Below are 15491 nucleotides of genomic sequence, written 5' to 3'. Positions count from 1 at the left end.
CAGGCGCCCCCAGGGCTGATAGGGGTGGTTCGGGAGAGGTGTCCCCTCCAGACGTTGATTATTTTTCAATTTAACGTGTCAATTCAAGTTCTATGGTGCGTTATAACTCAAAGAAAAACAGCGTCAAAAGACGTCATTTGTTGTGCTATGACTCTTCAAGAAAATCCCCCAGTCATTTAAATATGTATATACAATTTTTTATATTGTTTATTTGTTTAAAAACTTTCCCGCACGGATAGTAAAATTCCGACTTAAACGATTCCCCAATACATCCGCTTCAACCTGACTATTACTGTATACTTACTACTTTTCAAGTTTCTATTTATTACCTGATAATCCCGTTTATTCCGATTTTTATAAATCACTTTCTGGTAAATATTTACGATAAAAGCTCTAAATTATTTCTTAAACACAAACCTTGCCATGTTTCTTTAGTATCAAATAAATTTTAAGTGGCTATTTATAGATTTTTAACTGCGCCAAGGACGGTCCCAAGCCCGCGCTGAAAAAGGAGAAGGGTTGGGCATAGGGCTAGCTACCCTACCCTGTTGAAACCTTATTGCTACAGAAACGCCAAACAGAATAACAACAGACATCACGGACCTGGGAGAAGGTGGACCTCCAGCTGGAGGACGTATGACGCTGGACGGTGAAAGCCAGTGTCAACTGGAAGCTATCATGCCGAAGACCATCATCTCCACCAGGACCACTACCACCATCGGTACATGGAATGTCCGAACCATGTATGAGACCGGGAAGACAGCACAGGTGGCCGCAGAGATGAGGAAGTTCAACCTCACCATCCTAGGGATCAGTGAATCAAGATGGACTGGCTCTGGGAAGAAGCGACTGACTTCCGGTAAGTTACTGTTGTTCTTGGGGCATGAGTAGGAGGATGCAGCACACACCCAGGGATTAGCCCTAATGCTTTCCAAGTCGGCACAGAGAGCGCTCATCGGGTGGGAGGCACACGGACCTCTGATCATGACGGCCTCTTTCCTTACAAAGAAGAAGAGGATCAACATGGACATAATCCAGTGCTTTGCCCCAACAAACGACAAGTACAGAGGATGAGAAGGACAACTTCTACAATAGACTGTCAACCATCATACAAGACAGACCAAAGAGAAACATCATTATTCTAATGGGTGACTTCAACGCCAAGATCGACAGTAACAACCGAGGATATGAGGAGATCATGGGAAAGCAAGGCTTAGGCGAGATGAACAACAACGGGGAGAGATTTGCCGACCTGTGCGCCACAAGTAACCTGGTCATCGGAAGTGTTTTCCACCGCAGAAGGATACACAAGGCAACTTGGGTGTCACCAGAACTGTCACCGGAGAACCAGATTAACCACTTGTGCATCGCAAGGAGTTTTCGAAGCTCTCTTCATGATGTACGTGTCAAGCGAGGAGCAGATGTGGCTTCGGACCATCATCTCCTTGTCGCCAGATTGAAACTAAAGCTGAAGAAGAGTTGGACAGGGGGGCCCAACCAACGCCAACGGTACAACACTGCCACTCTGAAAGACACCTGGAAGCAAGAAGAGTTCAAGGTCACTCTCTCCAACAAGATCCATGTCCTAGTGGAGTTGCATGAAGAAGGGGCAATAGAGCAGAAGTGGCAGAACGTAAAAGAAGCAGTGACTTCAACATGCCAAGACATACTGGGCCCCAAGTCTTACACCCACAAGGAGTGGACGAAAGCAGAGACGCTTCAGAAAGTTGAGAAAAGACAAGAAAAGAAGGCAAGTGTAAACAACAGCAGAACACGCGCCGCAAAAGTGAAAGCACAAGAAGAGAACACCAATGCAAATAGGAGCGTCAGGCGAAGTATCAGAGAAGACAAAGGAACTACCTAGAGATGCTTGCAACAGAGGCGGAAGAGGCAGCCTATCAGAACAGAACTAAAGACCTGTACTCCATCACCAAGAGATTAGCAGGAAAATTTGCCAAGCCAGAGAGGCCAGTAAGGGACAAAAATGGAGGAGTAATACCAGATGATGAAGGGCAGAAAAAGAGGTGGATTGAGCACTTCCAGGAGCTACTCAACAGGCCTGCCCCGGTGAACCCACCGGAGATTCTGCCAGCTACAAGCGATCTGCCAATCAAATTCTGCACTTTCACAAAGGAAGAGATCAGCAGCGCCATCAAACAATTGAAAAACGGCAAATCTGCAGGACCTGACAGCATACCGGCAGAAGCGCTTAAGGCTGACGTGGAGACCAGTGTGGAGCTACTACAACCGCTCTTCAGCAATATATGGGAAGAAGAAGAAATCCCAACAGAGTGGAAAGAGGGCTACCTCATCAAGCTTCCCAAGAAAAGCGACCTCAGTTCCTGCTCCAACTACCGAGGAATCATGCTGTTGTCCATCCTAGGAAAGGTGTTTAGTAGCATCCTACTGAACCAAATGAAAGACGCAGTAGACCCGCATCTCCGTGACCAACAAGCAGGCTTCCGAAAGGAGAGATCGTGCACGGATCAGATCGCAACCCTGCGCATCATTCTGGAACAATCCCTGGAGTGGAATTCGCCGTTGTATGTCAACTTTATTGAATATGAAAAGGCGTTCGACAGCGTTGACCGGAAGTCCCTCTGGAGACTTCTGAGACACAAGGGAGTGCCAGAAAAGATCACCAACATCATTAGGAAGTCTTATGAGGGAATGACCTGCAGAAATGTTCACGGCAGACAGCTCACGGATGCCTTTGAAGTGAGAACTGGTGTGAGGCAAGGCTGTTTACTCTCACCTTTCCTGTTCCTGCTGGCCATAGACTGGGTAATGAAGACATCAACAGAGCAGAAGCGGAATGGAATTCAGTGGACACTCTGGGAACAGTTGGAAGACCTTGACTTTGCCAATGATTTGGCTCTTCTCTCCAACACCCAACAACAGATGCAGGAAAAGACAAACATGGTAGCGGACAACTCAGCTAGACTGGGCCTCACTATCAACAAAGCGAAGAGCAAGGTGTTCAGGACCAACGCATCCAACAACACAACCATCACAGTCCAAGGCGAGGCGCTGGAGGAGGTGAACAGCTTCACCTAACTTGGCAGCATTCTGGACAACCAGGGAGGAACGGATGCAGAAGTCAGAACCTGCATCGGTAAAGCACGAGCAGCCTTCCATCAGCTGAAGAACATCTGGGGATCCAGTGTAATTGGCGTCACCACCAAGATTAGGCTCTTCAATACCATCGTGAAGCCGCTACTCCTCTATGGAGCATAGACCTGGAGAACCACTGTCACCACCATAAAGAAAATACAGGTCTTCATCAACACCTGCCTCAGGAAGATCCTCAAGATCCGCTGGCCAGACAAGATCTCCAACGAAGAATTATGGGGAAGAACAAACCAGCAGCCAGTTGAAGAAGACATCCTTCAGAGACGTTGGAGGTGCATAGGCCACACCCTTCGCAAGCCTGCATCCAATACGACAAGGCAATCCCTCACATGGAACCCCCCAAGGGAAAAGGAAGAGGGCGGCCTAGAAACACCTGGCGCCGTGACCTGGATGCAGATGCTAAGCAGATGGGCCAAACATGGGGGCAGCTTGAGAAACTCGCCCAGAACCGAGACGCCTGGAGGAAGCTGGTTGGCGTACTATATCCCAGATGGGACCACAGGCGAAGATAAGATGATAATGATTTATAGATTTGATGAAATATTGCCTCTGAACATGCGTCAAACCCCTGACATGTTGTGTGCTTGTTAAAACGCTTTCTATGCAAATGACGCGACGCTGTACATGCTGCATAATTTTTGCGCTCTTTTTAATTGAGAAAAAGATTCGACACAAAATAAATTTGCACTGCTTATTTGGAGCAAGAATATTTTAACGTTGCGGTAACATTTACATTTGGAAGTGTGTTTTGGATTAAAAACACATTAACATCGACTAACGGGAATGGGTTTCGGATTACACATTTAATTATTCCCATTTGAGATTTCAATAAAAATTAACAGTTGCGTTATAAATTCAACGATAATTTGTTTAAACACTTTACGAGTCGAATAAATGTTTTGACGGAATTATGCATGATGTTCACGTTGTCCACGAGGATGACGGCCAGTTGCCATCATCAGTCTTCTAAGTATCGATTATCAGACGAAACATTTACAAGTTTGGGTAATTAATTCAACGAAAATTTGTTTAAGCGCATAACGTGTCGAATAAATGTCAGAAAAACGAGGTTAATCAGTTCTATAAATGGACATGATAAAATATACATGTAATGGAATTAAATTGTTATCGCATAATTGTAACCAGGAGTTATTTGCACAACTTACTTGCTATAAGTAATTAATTGTTTACCACTTGCAATTAATTTCTTGTATTAATTATGAGTCATAGGTAACACTTGTTTACAGTAAAAAGGTGCAATGATGATGCCCGAAACCGTCTTTAATGTACTGTACTGTACTAATTACCAGTTTTATATTACGTAAATGGTACAACTACTTGCTAATCAAGCTGCGATAAACTCTTACTTCGTTCCAGACATCAATCAAAAATAATTGTCGATAGTTAACCCCGCCCTCATAAGCATTCGCGTAACCGATTGGACGATAAACATAACAGTTTGACGACTGGAAAGTTACCTGATAATCCTTGTCAGCATTTAAATGACTGCGTAATATGGCTAGAATAATCGATATGCGCGTCATGCTATTCTCTTATCAGTGAATTATCCATACCCCATGTGGTGTTTATGGCGATTTCTTGTGAAAGTAGGTACCGAGTGCTCTTTTAAAACAGGGAATATTGATACATTGATAGAGAAACCTTGATTTTTTTACAATGTCCACTTTTTTTTACTGAAAAATACACTGATCGGAAAATTTCAAGCGCCCCGGGGACTCTGATTTCGAAATTCAAGCGCCCCGGCGAGGGATCGTTAAATGGCCTGTGGAAAGCCCTGAATAAATGTGGCCTCTAGAGTGTTAACAAGATTTTACTTTAGCCATATAAGGAAAAATGCCCCGCCCCTTGGCAACCATGTTTTTCAAGCAAACGTTACCATTTTCGAACTCATCTAATATATCATTGAGACCAATCTTCTGACCAAATTTCATGAAAATTGGACAATAAATGTGGCCTCTAGAGTGTTAACAAGGCAAATGTTGACGCCGCACCACGGACGACGGACAAAAGGCGATCACAAAAGCTCACCATGAGCACGTTGTGCTCAGGTGAGCTAATTATGTAGTAAATATATTCAAACAAAGCCATTTTCTTTGGACATTATTAATAGGGGTGTGAATGTAGTCGGAGGGGAGGAAAATCTGGTGGATGGATTTTAGACACAAGAGATTTGCATAACAGAGGAACAAACCTGATGCAAACATATAAACTGGAGACACTTACTTCTGCGAACTATGCCTGGCTTCTTTTCTTCAGTTCCATTTTGGGTTGCCATTTTCAGCAACTAGGCAAAACAACTGAAAAAGAATGGGGTTTGGAATAGTCCATATAAACGGACTCCCAGAGCCTGATAATTTTTGCTATGGCGGCTCTGGGAGTCCATATGCACCCAGGGTTGGCATATTGACCGGTCAATTGAGTATTGACCGGGCCGGCGGTCAAAACCCAGTTAAAACCGGTCAATACTGGTCATTACTGGTCAATTAAAAATTGTAGCATTTAAACATTACAAAGGAGCCATTTTATATTAAATCAATAATTATTCTGTAATTGATAAACTTTTTTCTGAGTTATTTATTTAAAAAAAAAAATTTAAAGCTGTAAAAAGTTACTTCTTTATTATTTATGGAAACAGCCTCATATACATAAGGACTAAGGCAATATCTTTATCTCAGTGTATCACATCTGTTACTAAAGTATTATTACTATTGTAGGTACCATAGCATTTCACGTATCTATTGATATATCTATTTGATAAGCAGATGGACAAACAGAACTCTTGTGTATTCTAGGGTTATAAATCTGGCCTCTTAGTTGGTAATAAAATGCATGCAGTGTTATGTCTCTGATATTGACAATTAAGCAAATCTGCCCTTAGGCTATTTCATATCACTCACACAAGAAGATTACATTGTACTTGCCATTAATTTAATAGTTACTTCTAACTTGTTTCCTTCTTGTATTGAGAGGGTTTTTTTCCCTTTCATATTAAAAAGTTCAATTGGTATTCAATAAATAAACAATCAAAGTTCTTGATTTTGCCAACAGATAATGTTTTCCAATTGTGGGTCTGCTCTTTTTTTCAATTATTTTTTTCTTTAAATAATTATTTCTTATTATGTTTTTTTTTCTTATACCAATAAAAATTAAAGTTTTTTTCACTATTTTGTTTAAAAAGTATTTAAAGAAATCAATGCAAGAATACATGACAAGTAAGGATTGTGTCAAAAAGGTGCCATTTAATGCCCTATTATCAGTTTTGGGTACCCCAACCTGTATAGGTGAGAAGACTGTTAGAAGACTGTGGGGACAGTGGGGCATGAGGAACAACTCATACACAGTAATTGACAAGTTCTTGTTGAATCAAGCACAGAATTATCTGAGCATCATAATTCATTAGAATTGAAAAAAAGTTCAATCAACCAGAAAAATCAAATTGACCAACTTTGACTTATTTGCAAAATTTTGAGAGATTGGCCTACAAATTGCATGAACAGGTATAAAATAGTGGGTATTAATAGCTTAAGACATTATTGGCAACATGTCTGTTTAATTTATATTATCAATATTGTTTAATTAGGCATGGAATATAAATTAAAATTGGGGGTAAAGTTCAATCAACCAGTATTGACCAGTAATGACCACTTCGGGAGTATTGACCGGGGCGGTTTTAACCGGTAAAAACCGCCGGTTAAAACCAGGGGCGGTCGATTGGTGCCAACCCTGTATGGCTCCCTATATAAACAGCGCAGAGAATCCGTGCACTTTACTAAACGGATGTCGTTTGAGACATATTGATAAAAATAATGAATAAACTTAATAAACATGTTAACTTTACCTGAACGGCAACGTACGGACGTTATCCTTTGCATGCACCCTTATAAATACGACAATGTTTTACACGCTATTCGATGACATTTTTATGTTGAAATTTGAAACAGTTTTTCTGTGTCAAATTTTCGATATTGTTGTCGACTTAATAGGCTCCATCACATAACCCGACATGCAAAATATTGGTGTACTGTGACAAAATCAATATTGGGTTAATTTTCCAATATGGCGGATACAGCCAGAGGTTGAAGAATCCACTTGACCGCTCGCATATGCGAGTGAAGTTGACGGTCGGGCGAGTAAAATTTGTTAAATACTCGACCGACCGGGCGAGTGCAGTTTTTCAAGTTGAAAAATATAAATTCAGTTCCAGAACTCCTTCCACATCGATACAAATTGCGAACAATTTTTCGAATGAACAAGACATATATTCAGTACACAAAGAAACTGCACTTTCGTATTGACAATAAAATATGACGTCACGGGCACAGTAAAAATAATTCTGGAAATCGGCTGTGCTCTTTTCGTCGTTGTCAGTACTCTTAGCTAATCGATTAAAAGTGAACAAGGGACAAAATTGTCACAAAACCAGGTTTTCATTGTGAAAAAAAAATCTGATAAAGGGAGAAAACTCAAACTGAACTTTTGAAATGACCAAAAAAAATTAACCCCCTTTGTAAGTTTTTTTTTTTTTTAAATCTATTTTTAGTCGTGGCGACCTTGACATTGGAGATATTGACGTGATTCTTTCGTGGGACACACCGTCCTATGATGGTGAACAAATATGCCAAATGATTTTAAAATCTGACAATGAATGACATAGTTATGGCCAGGACAAGCTCATTTATGGCCATTTTTGACCTTTGAACTCAAAGTGTGACCTTGACCTTGGAGATATCGACGTAATTATTTCGCGCGACACACCGTCCAATGATGGTGAACAAATGTGCCAAATGATTTTAAAATCTGACGATGAACGACATAGTTATGGCTCGGACAAGCTCATTTATGGCCATTTTTGACCTTTGAACTCAAAGTGTGACCTTGACCTTGGAGATATCGACGTAATTATTTCGCGCGACACACCGTCCAATGATGGTGAACAAATGATTTTAAAATCTGATAATGAACGACATAGTTATGGCCCGGACAAGCTTATTCCGCCAGCCCGCCAGCCAGCCCGCCCGCATTCGCCAATCTAATAACCAGTTTTTTCCTTCGGTAAACCTGGTTAAAAACCTGGTTAATAAAACTGTTAAATATATTGGTCATTCCGTGAATTTTAATGTAAATATCAACTCAACAATAATACATCACTGGTTAATTATAATACTTCTTATATTTAATTAAAAATAAACAGAAAAAAATAATTATTAATAAACAGAATAATTCCAAATTTCGTGATCAGAAGCCTTAGGCAAAATTTACCATATTGTAACCATTTGCCAATCAAGCGTGTCTTTCAGTAATAGTTCGTCTGAAATATTAAAATGGAAAAGGGTTCTATTTTAAAATATCTGCAAGGTGGTGGCGACAGGGAACAGAAAGAATTAGAAAGGTCGTCAAAACGAGAAGCGGAAAGAATTGAGATAAGGAAAGAGGTGCAGAAAACGTAAGGAAAGCAAATATAATCCATCAGATAATGTAGATAATTTGTTTGCAGTTTAGTGTCTATATGTTAAGTAGGTTTAGAAGGTTCTGGTTGATCATAACTATAAATATAGATATCTATTTTTTAATGCAGGGCGAGTAGATTAAAGTGAAGGGTGAGTGGATTGTCTGGCCTACTCGCCCTGCAGGGCGAGTGGCTCTGGAAAAATTCTTCAACCCCTGGATACAGCGTATGAAAGAAAAACTAAGTCAATAAAAAGCAATTATTTATTGCTTGAATGGTACCATTTGGATGAGTTTGTGGTTTAGACAGTTAAAATTTAATAAATTCTTGCAGTTTCAGTGCTCCTTAACCCTTGCATTGTTGATAACATTTTGCACCCATGGACAAGAGAGAGCGCATTGCAACTATCAGCAACCCATTGGGTTATAAAGCTGAGAGTTGAATTATTGCAACAAGGGTTTGGAAATACCCAACAGAGCTCCAGATAAGGGTTGTATTTTCGTAATAACGAATTATTTTCAAGTCCGTTACGTATTTATTTTAAAATCTTGTCGTACCATTAAGAATTACAAAATCAAGTTACGAATATTATTTTTACATCGGTTCGTATCAATTTTAATGAGTTCTTTTCGTGTATTAAAGATCTTTGCGGTGCTTATATAGAATGGTTATCGGGTTTGTTTAACAAAGCGCATTTTGACCAATAAAAGCGGCGTATACAGTATATATCTGTCAAAAAAACAATGGCGGCGTCCAGAGAGCGTCCTAAAAAACTGCAAAGCGTCCAAAAACACGCGTTTAACATATTGTACGCAAAGTGAGCCGAAGTTAAATGTTTAGAAAGACATTATAGAAAAGATCTTATACGATGTTGTATGTTCAGTTGCCGACACAGTCGGAAAAGCTAAACAAAAACGCGAAACGACGGGTCCAAACTTAAACACACAAAAAAACATTGAACGAGTGGAAGGGACAAGTCCCCTGGCTAATCGTTGATAAGATTGAAGGGGAGAGCCGTTTTAAATATGAAATATTTAAAATTCATCTAAGGCATGCAATCTAAACACAGTTTGGGCATAATTATGAAGGTATTGGAAAAATAAAATTGTATAATACTGAAAAGACACTGTTGAACTCGTATAAATAAAGTTGCTAGTATGCTTATTTTGAATTTTTTTGCATGAAAATAACCATTATTATTTATTTTTAGGTCATTTAGAAAAAATAATTATTATTTTCCAAAACGTTAAGAATACAATTTCAGAGTTAAGAATTCTTTTTGAAAATCTGGTAGTAATTTAAGAATTTCACAAAACCTTATCTGGAGCCCTGCCCAACACCAGGGAATAATCTAGAATTTACTATCTACGAGTCCCTTGAACTCGCAGATTTTAGACAAATGAGTCCCAGGGTAAAATTAAAGAGTCCACCTTAAAAAAGAATGGGTCCCAAATTTTGAAATATACCAAGTAATGAAGAAAGCGAGTCTTAATCACACTAGCTCAATAACTATATTTTGCATTAAACTTAAAAAAAATCTCAAAAACATGTTCAAACCAAAACAACAACAGTGCTTTCCACAGGATTTTTGTCAGGAGCCCCGGGCTGAAAGGGGTGGTTCGGGCGGGGTGTCCCCTCCCGATGTTGACCTTTTTTAATTAAACGTGTCCATTAACGCTCTGTGGTGCGTTTTAACTCTAAGAAAAACAGTGTCAAAAGACGTCATTTGGTGCGCTATAACTCTTCAAAAAATCCCCCGGTCATTTAAAAATATATACTTTTTTATATTGTTTAATTGTTTTAAAACTTTCCCGTACTGACAGTAAAATCCTTACTCAAACGATTCATCAATACATCCGTTTCAACCCGACTCTATTACTGCATACATACTACTATTCAAGTTTTTATTTATTATCCGATAATCCCGTTTATGCCGTTTTAATAAATCACTTTCTGGTAAATATTTACGATAAAAGCTCTCAATTATTTCTTTTGAACAAACCTTGCCATTTTTCAATAGTATCAAATAAATTTTAAGTGACTATTTATAGATTTGATGAAATATTGCCTCTGAACATGCGTCAATCCTCTGACGTGTTGTGTGCTTGTTAAAACAATACACGCGACGTTGTACAAGCTGCATAATTTTCGCGCTCTTTTTAATTGAAAAAAGATTCGACACAAAATAAATTTGCACTACTAATTTGAAGCAAGAATATTTTAACATTGCCGTAACATTTACATTCGGAAGTGTGTTTCGGATTAAAAACGCGTTAACGTCGACATACCGGAAAGGGTATCGGATGACAAATTTAATTATTTCCATTTGAGATTTTAATAAATATTAACAGTTGCGTTATGAATTTAATGATAATTTGATTAAATACTTAAGTCGAATAAATGTTTTGACGGAATAATGCATGAAATTCACGAGGATTACGGCCGGTTGCCATCATCAGTCTTCTAAGTATCGATTATCGGACGAAAAATTTACCAGTGTGCGTAATTAATTCAAAGAAAATTTGTCAACGCATTTCGTGTCGAATAAATGCCAGCAAAACGTTATAAATGGACATGATGAAAAATACATGAACTGGAATTAAATTGTTATCGCATAATTGTAACCGGGAGTTATTTGCACAACTTACTCGCTATAAGTAATTATTTCTTTACCTCTTTCAGTTAATTTCTTGTATTAATTACAAGAGTCACGACTGGAAAGTTACCTGATACATCCTTGTCAGCATTTAAATGACTGTGTAATTTGGCTAGAATAATCTATACGCGCGTCATGCTATTCTCTTATTAGTGAATTATCCATTACCCCATGTGGTGTTTATGGCGATTACTTGTGAAAGTAGGTACTGTGTGCTCTTTTAAAACAGGGAATATTGATACACTGGTAGAGAAACCTTTGTTGTTTTTTTACAATCTCCACTTTCTTTCACTGAAAAACACACAGGTCTGAAAATTTCAAGCGCCCCGGGGACTCGGATTTCGAAATTCAAGCGCCCCGGCAAGGGGCACTTAAATGGCCTGGGGAAAACCCTGAACAAAATCAGGTTTATCACTATCTTGTTTGCCTTCACATAGGCTATAATATCTGTTTCATAAATGTTACCTGTTACAACATTTCAACTTGATTCAAGTCAATAATAATATTAGTGTTAACATCGGAATTGCGAACCTGATAATAGTATTGTTAATGTCCAAATTGCGAGCCGTTTACTTGTTTTTTTTTGGATTTAGCTTTAACACCTTATTTCAGAGGCATTTTTCTGTATTATTTATGACTAAGTTACAAAAAGTTAAAGCAGGCTTTTATCCGGGGACTCTAGAAAATATAACACACTCTATTTAAAAGGTCGATTCTAATTGGTTCAAATTATACAGCAGCTGCTCGACTAGAGCCAAAAGTATTATTGCCGTCTTTAAGCCTCATTCGGTTAAACTCAGCGTTCATCGCTACACTTTTGACTCATACCCACAGCGTTTTTTTTCCTTCTTTAACTAGTACCGGGGAACGGTACCTTTCCCAAAGCCTACCGGAGGCTTCCCAATTTTAGCACCGGACCTTTCCCAATCTCGATATCTACCGAACGATTTTAGGTGCCGTTCCCAATAGCCAGTGCCTTTTATTTTCGCTGGAAATATCTTTTGATATTGTGGAGCCTTTCATTTTCGGCCATTTATTTTCGCCGGACATTGTTGCGTAGAAAGTAAACAAAACTTTTCAAATGGGGCGCAACTCTAACCGCTGTGCAAAATGTGAATGGATTACATAACCGCGACGAGTGATCGATATTTCCCGTGAAAGAATTCCATCGCTAAGACCAGTCTTCCTTACATCAATAAACTTTCTCAACACTAAATTTTCGTTGACATTTAAAAAAAACGTAACCGTATTGAGTTAAATGCGCATATTACTTCTATGTATAGTTTTTTAAGTGTCAAATCCGGACAGTAACTATTCGGATACGGATATAAACAAATAAAAGTTTAACATAAAATTAAAAATAATGAGACATGGGTGTAAAATCCTATAGTTATTTACAACATCTACATAAGCATTTCATGGCAGATGATCTTAATATCTTATTTGATGATTTGAAAAAAAAATCAAAACAAAATATAAGACTTACCTTTGAAAATTATTGTTAAAGCATTCCACTCTAAAAACTCATTTTGGTTACGTGTGACTATTCTCACTGTCTATTGTTAAAAGATGTCAAACCAGTACAAGATCCATTGTTGTTGTTTTTGTTTAGTTTTTAAGTTTTTAATTTAACTCACATGAAACATTGCAGGGCTTGTAAGACTTTTAAGGGCTAAAACAAAATTATTAATATTATTTTTATGCAACCTCAGTGCTTATGCCTACCACTGGAAGATATTTTTTTCCAATTGACGGGCACATTCTAACTGAAGTGGCAATAACACAATTTTCACATGACATGATACGATAGTCAAAATATCATAACCGTACTGTAGTTTTTCTGTCAAAACCTAGAGTTTAAAATGCTTTGTGATGCAGAATATAGCCCCTAATGATAGATTACATGCATTTTAAAGGTTCCCAATTCATCAATTTTGCGACTCGAATTTTTCCCAATTCATTGATTTCGCGACTCGTTTTTTTCCCAATTTGAAGATTTCACGACTCGAAAAATTCCCAATTGTAGGGGTACAGGTACCTTTCCCCTTTGGGGAAAAAAAACGCTGACCCAAGATGGTTCGTACTTATCGTGATTCTCGTATGCGTTAACAGATTTCAGCGATTTTTTTCCTTCTTTATAAAGTACCCGTAAACGGCACTTTCCCAATTACGAAAAAACTACAAATTTCTCAATTGCTGTCCAAAAAATTCCCAATTTAAGGTTAAAATAAAAAAAAAATTTTTTTTTTTTTTGGTAAATGCATCATTTTGTTAGTTTCCCTATGCAGCTCTATGGTTTGAACCTAGGTAAATATAATGTTGACAGCTTGAAAACACTAAGTTATCAATTTTAAAGTATTTGGGAGCATAAAATCAAATACACCTTTTTCCCAATTTGAGGGTTTCACAACTCGATTTTTCCCAATTTTCAGGCTTTCACAACTCAATTTTTTCCAATTGGACCGGTACGGGTACTTTTCCCAATTGGACAAAAAAATCGCTGGATTTGTTTCAGCAATGCGTCCGAGTGGACGCACATATTTCAAAACTATGCGACTATTTCGATATTTGTGCGTCATAGACGCGGGACGCGCATGTAGATTTATTCCCTGCAACACATTATTATTTTGCATTCAAGTTTAATTCTTTCAAACAAATAACAAAAATAGAAATAAACAGAGTGAACTACTGAACTTTTGAACAATGTCTGTCCTCTATCACCATGATTTTTCTTCGCTTTATATTTTACAGCCTGTGTCTTTTAGATTTGAAAAATATCCGCAATAGACCCGGAAATTGGGAAAAATTAAACATTTTTAATAAATAACAGTGTAATGTTAGTGAAACAATATACTCGGAGCGCATGCGTGTGAGGTCATCACGAGAGCTGCGAAAGTGATCGAAATTAGGTTATGCTCGAAATAAGGGAATTATACGATATTTGGTTTCGTGGAGATCTAAAACCAACATTTAGTATTTTGAATTTTGAACATGAACACAATACATTCAATTTCACAACGATTATATCGCTTATAACAACATTGTATGAATACTTACAGACAGTCAAGATATGAGAAGACCTAGTTCTATTCTTTTTACAATGGCTTCGCGCGTTCAGGAAGTACGTACAAATGAGGTGAAAGGAAGCCCAGGATTTAAATAACAGCAAGAAAATTGAACTAGCTCGCCTGATATATATCAGGCTTGAACACTCTGGATCCAACCGGCTTTTTATTGCATAAGGAATCTACTCTTTACGGAGAATCCGGAGATGGACGAAGTGTTACGATTGCAGGCTTGAACTCATCGTCGGATACCCACGACTTATTCATTCCGTTACTCTCCAGCATTCCAGTTACTCTCTCGATAAATGGAGAGTAGTGGAATGGGTCGAACGTGGGTAACCGTCGATGGCTTGAACTATATTCTCTGTAATTGTTTTCGGCAAATAAAATGTACTACGCCATTTAAAAGGTTCTAAACGGACTTTTTCTGAATAAATCTGAAGTAAATAATAATGGCATATGAAAACGGATGCAACTCGATACAAAGACATGTCATAAATATGTTAATTGATAAGTTGTTGATTCAATAATATAAGAAGCTGAACATATTGAGTGTAATATGAAATTAATTTACCAAATAAATATATTAAAACAAAGTTCATTTATAAACAAGGATTATCTTTTAAAATGATATATGGCGTTGATTTTGAATGATGTTGATGAAATATAATCAATGCGATCAAAGACAGCGATCGAATGTCTTTTTGTGCAGTTGTTAGCTGCATTATACCTAAATCAATTACGGGGTGTTACGCCAGATTTCGTGACTTATTTCGCATTATTAGCAGGGCTCGAATTTATTTTTTTTTCTACTTGCAAAACATTGCGAGCAGCTTTAATACCGACTCGCAAAATCAAAAACATTCTCGCAAATTTTGCTGGACACATAATTTAATATCGTTTTTTTTATTCAACAGTTAACTTTGCTTTATCTATCGTATTGTTATTTCCATCTGTGGGCAAAAAGAAACTACATGTTATTTTTCGCTTCGACGCCATGTATGTTCAAGTTCAATGAACACGTGTGAATTAGTCGACTGTTTAACGTTCTTTGTACCAATACCATCCTCGTATCTGTACTATAAGTATACCAGTCTATATACAAGGTGCGCGTTTCCGCATACGGGTATTAGGACGTTCTATGACCTATGGTTTAGCGTTCAGGACGTCG

The 15491-nt window shown here is 38.1% G+C and overlaps 1 protein-coding gene across 3 annotated transcripts in view; it reads right to left on the bottom strand.

Moving 5' to 3' along the window:
* LOC127868395 (heterogeneous nuclear ribonucleoprotein A3 homolog 1-like) overlaps positions 1-14471 on the bottom strand; it is a 46723-nt gene extending 32252 nt beyond the window's left edge. For 2 of the 3 annotated variants that reach the window (XM_052410143.1, XM_052410144.1), the window contains exons 1-2: positions 14313-14470; positions 5377-5450 (exon numbers count right to left, since the gene is read on the bottom strand). In XM_052410143.1, coding sequence (XP_052266103.1) covers positions 5377-5428 — 52 coding nt within the window. In that variant the 5' untranslated portion in view covers positions 5429-5450; positions 14313-14470. Of the gene's footprint in view, positions 1-5376; positions 5451-14312 lie in introns of all 3 variants that reach the window. The other variant, XM_052410145.1, reaches the window with a different exon arrangement.
* Positions 14472-15491: the final 1020 nt, after the last annotated feature.

The sequence above is a fragment of the Dreissena polymorpha genome, chromosome 2, assembly GCF_020536995.1.
Source record: "Dreissena polymorpha isolate Duluth1 chromosome 2, UMN_Dpol_1.0, whole genome shotgun sequence".
Taxonomy (NCBI): Eukaryota; Metazoa; Mollusca; class Bivalvia; order Myida; family Dreissenidae; genus Dreissena; species Dreissena polymorpha.
The sequence above is the reverse complement of the archived record's forward strand: the minus strand, read 5'-3'. Positions and strand labels throughout refer to the sequence as shown.